Source organism: Acanthisitta chloris, unplaced genomic scaffold, assembly GCF_000695815.1.
Source record: "Acanthisitta chloris isolate BGI_N310 unplaced genomic scaffold, ASM69581v1 scaffold11072, whole genome shotgun sequence".
Taxonomy (NCBI): Eukaryota; Metazoa; Chordata; class Aves; order Passeriformes; family Acanthisittidae; genus Acanthisitta; species Acanthisitta chloris.
The window spans coordinates 1-9,806 of record NW_008659924.1 but is presented as its reverse complement, the minus strand read 5'-3'; the positions used below and the strand labels follow the sequence as shown (position 1 = coordinate 9,806).

The 9,806-nt window shown below is 43.8% G+C and overlaps 1 protein-coding gene across 1 annotated transcript; it reads left to right on the top strand.

Annotated features, from left to right (window-relative positions):
* Positions 1–944: 944 nt before the first annotated feature.
* Positions 945–8,536, top strand: LOC103797388 (sulfotransferase 1C1-like; the record flags this gene model as incomplete). Its single annotated transcript, XM_009069606.1, has 6 exons — positions 945–1,168; positions 5,364–5,461; positions 5,777–5,903; positions 7,640–7,734; positions 7,948–8,128; positions 8,424–8,536. Coding segments are annotated over 6 exons (838 nt in total), but the record flags the coding sequence as incomplete, so codon positions are not given.
* Positions 8,537–9,806: the final 1,270 nt, after the last annotated feature.

Genomic DNA, 9,806 nt, shown 5'->3' with positions numbered 1-9,806 from the left:
GTCTGCCTACTGAAAGCAAAACCATGTTTATCCAGCCTAGATTAAAACTTTTCAGCCATTGACCTGAAAGTAAATAAAATTAGAAGTCCATTTGACATTGTGTTGTATCTGACAGAGATGCACAATTCAAGCATCTTAAGAAGGGCTGAATGTCATGGAATCATCAAATTTTAGGGGTTGGAATGGACCTCAGAGATCATCTAGTCCCAATCCCCTGCCCTGGGCAGGGACACCTCCCACCAGGGCAGGTTGCTCAAGGCTTCACCCAATCTAGCTTTGAACACTGCCAGGGGTGGAGGATCTACTACCTCCCTGGGCAACCTGTGCCAGGTTCTCACCCCAATTTCCTTGTTTTCAAAGCTCTCCCTTAGCCTGTTCTCCAGCTGACATGCCACAGTACCTCAGAGATGTGATTAACACAGCGATCACAGCTATAAAAGAGGCACATGAGAGTCACAATGTTGTAACTCTTACAAGATGTTGCAGTTGCTCAGGCGGATGAAATATTGTACTGACCTTCATTAAAATGTTTCAAATGGAAACTTCACAAATACTCCAACTTCCTTATCTTTTCAAACTCTATGGAATTTTTACTCACTTGATGTTCAGGTACTGCAATTTTTTCATTCAAATGCAGTATGAAAACAAAAGTTGAAATACCTGAGCTTTTGGGAGGCCTGAAAATTGGGAGGAGGAGATTTCACTTCTCTCTGCAAATAATACAATGTCCAAATAAGAATGAGTTTATCCCAGAGCTTTTTTTTTTTCCATAATGATACAGGGTTGGTGGCTATCTCTTTTGACAATAGCCTGTCTAAAATGAAGTCCCAGAAACTGTGCTTTGGGAATGAACCTATATTCCTAATTAGACCTTTTTCCTCCCTTATCCTCTCTTTCCATTTTGTTCATTATCTTCTGTGCTGTTCCTTCCTTCTTTAATCCAGAGTCCATCCTTCTGGCTCTCAGTTCCCTAGCAGAAGAGACTTGTGGCCATCCCAGGGGGAGACATCTAAACACTTGACACTTTCAGGTACCACGTGGACACAGGAGATAGTGGACATGATTCAGCACAATGGGGATGTTGAGAAATGCAGACGTGAGACAACTTACAAACGCCATCCTTTCCTTGAGTGGTACATCGCGGAGCCTCCGTCTGCACGTTACTCAGGTGAGTATTGCACAAAGAGGTTGGTATTTTAGGCAGAATGAAACTAAAGAAGCACCTAGCACTGGTACCACAAGTTCCTGGGTAAGGTCCCACTTGCTTTGTCACTATGCTGTATTTGGGGTGTTAAGGACAGCTCAGTTGCTGTAACATAAACATTTAGTGCTACTCAAGGTGATGCAAGGCTAGCACATGTGGCTCAGGTGCTACTGAAGGCCATGCTGGTTTGGAGTGGAATCCGAAAGGTGTGTGTGATACTCCACAGTACCCAAAACAGCAAGAGATGTGTAAAATGGCAACATGGGGGCAATTGGATCCCATTAAGACCATAGAATCATCAAGGTTGGAGGAGACCTTTAAGATCATCAAGTCCAACCATTAACCTGTCACTGCTGGAACCCTTAAACCCTAAACCAGATCCTCCCGTGCCAGATCCAGACACCTTTTCAACACTTCCAGGGATGGTGACTCCACCACTGTCCTGGGCAATCCATTCTCTGATTACAGGCAGTATGGAAGAGAAACCTATGTCATGGATGAATTTCCAAAAGGTGGATAATATTTTCAGTGGTTTTGCTACTGTTTTGAGTAACTGCTGTTGAGTTCTAGGGTCTAGTCATCTAAAGAAGCTACAGGGCATTGAGGCAACCAGCAAACTTCAGTGGTTTGCAGACACGGTTTCCTACAAGAGTCTTCCCACAGCAAGGACTCCTTTTCCACACAAATCTTTAAGTCAGACTCCCTTCACATTTGAAGCTAAAAAACTTGACTAATTCTCAGCAAAACTGACAGTTTTTCTCTTCTAAGCTAGACTGTGTTGACAGAGAGAGACAAAAAATTATAGATGACAGAGGATAATAGAAGATGACACGGAAAATAATGTTGGAGGTCATGATAGATGTTTAAAAAGGAGGAGGGAGGATCTCCAGGCATCACCTGATATTCCTAAGAACTCCCATATATCTCTAACTACTGAAAAACCACTGCCCATCATTCTTCTAGTTTCTCTTTACATGCTATCCACAAAGTCTAGTCAGACAGTCATAATCTTGTACCCTAGAAAGAAACAAAAATCTTCTTGCTGTGAAGTGGAAGGAGATCATTAAATATTGCAGAGGAAAAATTTTATTTGCATAAATATAAATAAGTATTCATCATTACCCCCTGGAGTGCAGGAGTTAGATGTGGGCCCAAGAAAGCAAGAAGATATGAATCAGTATTTCCCCTTTTCTATTTGAATATATAGGCAAATATTTCTCTAGAAACACTGAAGATACCTATGTAATGTGGTATATGTTGAACTTCTATGTAACTGCTTTGGAGAAGAATGATCAGTGCAAGGTGAACTGCTGAAAAGTCACAGTCACAGAATCACAAAATCACAGACTCAGTTAGGTTGGAAGGGACCACAATGGTCATCTGGTCCAACCTCCCTACTCCAGCAGGGCCACCCTAGAGCACATGGCTCAGGATTGTGTCCAGATGGTTCCTGAATACCTCCAGTGAGGGAGAATCCACAACCTCATGGACCTGGACCTGCTCCAGGAGCTCCATGTCCCTCTGGTCCTGAGGAGCCCAGAACTGGACACAATCCTCCAGGTGTGGCCTCACGAGGGCTGAGCAGAGAGGCAGGATCACCTCCCTGACCTGCTGGCAATGCTCTTCCCAATGCATCCCAGGATTCCATTGGCTTCTGAGCCACAAGGACACACTGTGACTCATGGACAGCCTGTTGTCCACCAGGACCCCCACGTCCTTCTCTGCAGAGCTGCTCTCCAGCAGGTCAGTGCCTAATCTGTCCTGGTGCTTGGGGTTATTCCTCCCCAGGTGCAGGACCTGCACTTGCCCTTGTGGAATCTCAGCTGGTTCTGCTCTGCCCAATTCTCCAACCTGTCAAGGTTCTCTGCCCAATGCATCCCAGGATTCCATTGGCTTCTGAGCCACAAGGACACACTGTGACTCATGGACAGCCTGTTGTCCACCAGGACCCCCACGTCCTTCTCTGCAGAGCTGCTCTCCAGCAGGTCAGTGCCTAATCTGTCCTGGTGCTTGGGGTTATTCCTCCCCAGGTGCAGGACCTGCACTTGCCCTTGTGGAATCTCAGCTGGTTCTGCTCTGCCCAATTCTCCAACCTGTCAAGGTCCTTCTGAAGTGCAGCACAGCCCTCTGAGGGATCACCAGTCCTCCCAGTTTGGTATCATCAGCAAACTTGCTGAAGAAGGCAAATCTGTCCCCTCATCCAAGTAATTTCTGAATAAGTTTAACAATACTAGGTCCAGTATAGAACCCTGGGGGACAGCACTAGTGACAGTCTCCTACTAGACTCTGTGCCAGTGATCACAGTTCTCTGGTTTCTGCCTCTCAGCCAGTTCTCAATCCACCTCACTGTCCACTCATCCAACCCACACTTCTTGCCTATGAGTATGCTGTTGGGGACAGTGTGGAAACCCTTGCTGAAGTCAATATCCACTGCTCTCCCTTCATCCATCCAGGTAGTTGTTTCATCGTAAAATGCAATCATGTTGATCAAACATGTCTTACCTTTAGTGAACCCATGCTGACTACTCCTGATCACCTTCTTGTCTTCTCTGTGGGCAGAGATGGCCTCCAGAATGAGGCACTCCATCACTTTTCCAAGGATTGAGGTGAAGCTGATTGGCTGGTAGTTCCCTGGGTCCTCCTTCTGCTTCCAACTCATGTTCATTTCTTGTTTGTACTTCAGTAATGACAGGTGATCCTTATTCATCCACAAGGGTTTTTTCTGCCCTTTACCTCCTTCTTGTCTTCTCTGTGGGCAGAGATGGCCTCCAGAATGAGGCACTCCATCACTTTTCCAAGGATTGAGGTGAAGCTGATTGGCTGGTAGTTCCCTGGGTCCTCCTTCTGCTTCCAACTCATGTTCATTTCTTGTTTGTACTTCAGTAATGACAGGTGATCCTTATTCATCCACAAGGGTTTTTTCTGCCCTTTACCTGATTTCTTTCTCATTGGGATGCTCTTGAGCCTACTTCAGTAATGACAGGTGATCCTTATTCATCCACAAGGGTTTTTTCTGCCCTTTACCTGATTTCTTTCTCATTGGGATGCATTGTTCTTGAGCCTGGAGGAAGTGAGCCTTAAATAACAACCAACTCTCTTGGACCCATCTTCCCTGCAAGGCCTGCTCCCATGGGATTCTTCCAAAAAGATCCTTACAGAGGCTAAAGTTAGCTCTCCTGAAATCTATGGCTGTAACCTTGCTTGCTGTCCTGCTCCCTCTTTGTTCCATACTGGACACTACAATCTTGTGGTCACTACAGCCAAGGCTGCCCCCAGACTTCACATCATCAACAAAGTCTTTTTGCTGGCTAGTATAAGGCTGAGCAGCACACCATTCCTTATGGGAACCTCCACTACCTATGACGAGAAGTTATCATCGATGCTTTCCAGGAACCTCCTGGATCGTTTGTGCTTTGCTGTGTAGTTTATCCAACAGAAATCAGGAAAGTTAAAGTCCCCACAAGAACCAGAGTCTGTGACTTTGAGACTGCTTCTAATTGCCTGTAGAAGGCCTCATCCACTTTCTCCTCTTGATCAGGTGGCCTGTAGCACACGCCCATAACAATGTCACCCTAACTAGTCTGCCCTTACATCCTAAACCATAAACTCTTGACTCACTCATCACCCATACCAAGACAGAATGTGATACATTCTGAGTGTTGCCTCACACAGAAGGCAACTCTCCCACCACACATGCCTGGTTTGTCTCTTCCAAACAATGTGTAGCCCTTCATGACAATATTCCAGTCATGAGAGCTCCCCCACTATATCTCTGTAATTCCAATGAGATTGAAGCCCTGTGACTGCACACAGACCTCTAGGTCTTCACGTTTCTTCCCCATGCTGTGTGCATTGGTGCACAGGCACTTAATGCAAGTGTTTAATGGTGACAATACCCTAGTGAGGGTGCAAAAGGATGCTCTAAAATCCTGTTTAGTGGCCGTGTCTTTGGCTGGTTGTGCTTGATGGAGGTATTCCCTCTTAAACCTTCTTTTGCTACCAGGGTATTTCTCCAATGTTTCTGCATTGGCTTCTATTATCTCAGGAGTCCCTGGCATGTTTCTGTAAGACTGTGTCAAAATGAAATGTATGAGAAGAGCAAAGAATTGATAGTGCAATTTAGAGAACAAGTCACATCTCTTAATGAAACGTCCCACAGGTGTGGAGTTAGCTGATGCTATGCCATCTCCACGAACCATAAAGACTCATCTGCCTGTGCAGCTGCTGCCTCCCTCCTTCTGGGAACAAAACTGTAAGGTAAGGCTGAAGAGGTAGGACTCAACTCCACTTCATGGGCAAAGAAAGTGACATAAACCAGGACAGAATATGTTTTCAAGAAACATATTCTCATGAAACCTAAAGGTCTCCACAGATATCTACACTTTAATGTGCAAAGCCTGTGAGAAACTAGAGGTCATGACTGTTACCTGAGTTGGATTTCAGAAAATGGCAGCTTGAAGGCAAAATCTCTTAAACCTCTGTCATCAGGCCCCAAGAGAAAACTTGAGACACTCAGTTCCTATATGAGCATGTGCAAGTCATTTTTTTTCCTCTCTTTTCATATTAATAAAGATAATCTACGTGGCAAGAAATGCAAAGGACAACCTGGTGTCATACTACCATTTCCACAGAATGAATAAAGGATTGCCTGAACCAGGAACTTGGGAGGAATTCATGGAGAAATTCGTGACTGGAAAAGGTGATGAACTGCCATCAGTTGTATAAGAGATTTTGCTCATTTTAAAAATGCATGGCATTTATTTATTTATGTATTTCAGCTATGGTTTGAAATCCAAAGCTGTGACTCTATGGAAAGATATCTACTGAGGTGTTTCAGTCATAATTTATCTTCACTTACAAGTTTTTACTAGTACCTAAAGCATTAAATCTATCTTTACACTCCCATTTGGAGGGGGGGAAAAACCACCACAAGCTACTCTTTATTCTGTTATCACTCAGAAACATATATGACAATTTTCAGGCTTAATTTCTTCTCAGTGGGATTAAAAGAAGCCAGTTGAAAAGGAGCAGTGGTTTAATTGGCTTTACTCTAACCTGATGTACAAGAAATCAAGGCTTAACTTTGTTAGAAATGAGCAGTGTGAATCTGAGGTAAGGGAGTTTTTTTACCTAAATGAATCTATCTAAAATTCAGGCATCTGAACAAAGATAGTTATTTAACTAAGGACAAGCAAACTCAGAAGCTGATTCTTCCATTTCTAGAAGAGGTGCTCTTATCACAGAATATCCAAGAAAGAAAACCTGCTCAAGTGGATAGCAGTTTATACTTTCGGTCACTAAAGCTTCCTTTAGGACCTGAATATTTTTGCCACCATATAGGCCTAAAAATACCACTGTCTGGACCAGCACGAGATACTCATGTCTAAAGGAGAACTTGTGTCTTGTGTTTGACCAGCTCAGCTAACCACCTAGAACTTAGCTACCTCTGTCCTAGCTAATCATCTTGAAACTTGCTGGAGAGGAACAGGCACTTCTGATAGTACACCAAGTATTTACATTGGTTAGAATCACAGAAAAATGCAAGCTGGAAGGGACTTTCACTGCAGAAAAATGCAAGCTGGAAGGGACTTTTACTGTCAGACAATCAGAGAATTTAGGGGTTGGAATGGACCTTAGAGATCATCCAGTCCCAACCCCCTGCCCTGGGCAGGGACACCTCCTCACTACATCAGGTTGCTCAAGGCTCATCCAGCCTGGAATGAACACTGCCAGGGTTGGGGCAGCCACAGCCTCCCTGGGCAACCTGGGACAGTGTCTCACCACCCTCACAGGGAAAAATGTATTTTTAATATCTAACCTAAACTTTCCCTCCTTCAGTTTGAACCCATTACCTCTTGTCCTGTCACTGCAGTTCCTAACACAGAGTCCCTTTCTGGCTCCTTGTAGGCCCTTCAGATCTTGAAAAGTTGCTCTGAGGTCTCCATACAACCTTCTCTTCTCCAGACTGAACAGCCCCAACTCCCTCAGCCTGTCCTCATAGGGGAGATGCTCCAGTCCTCTTAGCAACTTGGTGGCCTCCTCTGGACTTGCTCCAACAGTTCCATGTCCTTCTTAGGTTGAGAACACCAGAACTGTGTGCAGTATTCCAGGTGGGGTCTTCTGTCCATCTGGTCCAAACTCCAGCTAAAAGCAGGGCCAATTAAAACCAGCCTTGTCCAGTTGATCAGATGAATCACTGAAAATGTCTGTTTCCTTCCGTTGACTGTAAAGACAGACTGGATTTTTTGCTCAGTATTAAGTATCTGCATTTTTTTTTCCTTTAAAGTTACAAATTAATCTTGCTCTGAGCATCCATACACAGTGATTCAAAACCATCTGGGAATTTCCCAGGCACAGGTTATGAGGGAAACATGAGTGCCACATGTGTTAAAGACAGGGCATTTATAGCTGCTAATGATGATACTTCTTTTTCAGTGCTCTGGGGTTCCTGGTATGACCATGTAAAAGGATGGTGGAAGGCAAAAGACAAGCACCGTATTCTCTACCTCTTCTATGAAGACATGAAGGAGGTGAGAGGCTGAATGTATGTTTATAGAGCCCTGATATCTGAAAGTGTAGTAAATACTACCTAGGAGCAACAGTTTTGTATTATAACAGCAGCTGTATCAGTAAACCTTCCAATAACCTAATTTTCTCAGTCTGAGATTTGCAGCTTTAACACTAGGTTTGATTTCTTTGCCTTCCCTGGTTCTGTATCTTATCCCATGTTATTGTCTCTGCAGAACCCAAAGAAAGAAATTCAGAAGATTGCAAAGTTCCTGGAGAAGGATCTGAGCGAGGAGGTTCTAAACAAGATAGTCCATAACACTTCATTTGAGATAATGAAGCAAAATCCCATGGCAAACTACACGAAGGACTTTGCTGGCATAATGGATCATTCCATTTCCCCATTCATGAGAAAAGGTACTGAGGTTTGTTACTGACATCAGGTCTGTCTGGTTATCATTCTGTTTGGAAATATGCCCCAGCCCTGGCAGTGTTCACAGCCAGGTCGGATAAAGCCTTGAGCAACCTGGTGTGGTGGGAGGTGTCCCTGCCCAGGGCAGGGGGTTGGGACTGGATGATCTCCATTCCAACCCCTAAAAAGTCTATGATTCTATGAAATCAGCCTTGAAGTAGAAGTATCTAGTGAGCTGTGGGTAACAGGCTTCAGGAAATATTGATAAATTAATCTTTTTTTTTCTTTGCCATTTCTTAGGGACTGTTGGGGACTGGAAGAATCATTTCACTGTGGCCCAGAACGAGCAATTTAATGAAGATTACAAGAAGAAAATGTCTGACACCTCTCTTGTTTTTCGCATGGAATTGTGATCATCAGCAATGGGCACAGATGATCTTCAGCCTTTTTCTTGCTATGTATTTTGCTTTTCCCTCACAAAATGCCAGTCATCATGAGGTTTCAGTATCTCTGTTTCACACGCCACTGATTTTTCATTATCATGAGAGTCTCCAAATTATGCCAAAGTTTAAGTCTCCCTGAAGCATTTCCAGACAATATTTCTCATTCATCCCTCCCACAGTAACTCTCAGCATTAATAAAAATATTTCAGATGTGCTTTGAGTTTTTGTCATTGTCAAACTGCAGGTGATACTGTTGGCAGTTTCAAATCAACCTCTAACAGAAACAAGGAACCAATTAGATAAAAATAGTGTTAAGAGTGCAAAGGGTTGTATGAATATTAATCAATAAATAACAATAAGCAGCAATAAAAAAATTTAAAGGTGGTCAAGAATAAAGAGAGCAACAGAAGTGTGCAAAGTAGAAAAAATTTCCTTTTCTACATTTTAAGCTGGACATCATGAATGTTGTAGAGATGAAAACAACATTTCCACAAACACCCAACACCCATAACTTCCATTGATGAAACTTGCTAAAGGACTACAATTATCCACAATCCAGCAGTGGAGACAGTAGTCCTTACTGCATCAAGAGAAGAAGCTTTTCATAGAATCAAACAATCATGGAATTTTAGGGACTGCAATGGAGCTTACACACTTGGGTCACCGACCTGCCACAAAGTGGCCCTGAAAAACTGGGAGGCTCCCAGGGCCTCATCCTGACCTCAGAAACACCATCCTGTTGTTCAGGTCTGGCCACCACATGCACATCCCTTGCCTTCCCCCCACTCCACCTGGTTTTTTATTTTTTCCAGGGAGAGGAAAAATATCTGTTGGGTGGGTTTTTTTTTAAAATATTTTAGAGTGGCTCTTAATCTCAATCAAGTGTGAAGTGAATTCTGAGGTTGTATGCCATGTTGCATAAATAGTCAGCCCTTCTCTCACTTGCCTGTTTGTGTGTGGTGTATCTTCATGGAGAGGGACTCTGTTAGGAGCTACAGTGACAGGACAAGGGGCAATGGGTACAAATTGAAAGAGGGGAAATTTAGGTTAGATATTAGGAAGAAGTTTTTTCCCCATGAGGATGATGAGACACTGTCCCAGGTTGCCCAGGGAGGCAGTAGATGCCCCAACCCTGGCAGTGTTCACAGCCAGGTTGCATGAAGCCTTGAGCAACCTGGTGTGGTGGAGAGATGTCCCTGCCCATGGCAGTTGTGGCTTGGGACTGGATGATCTGTAAGGT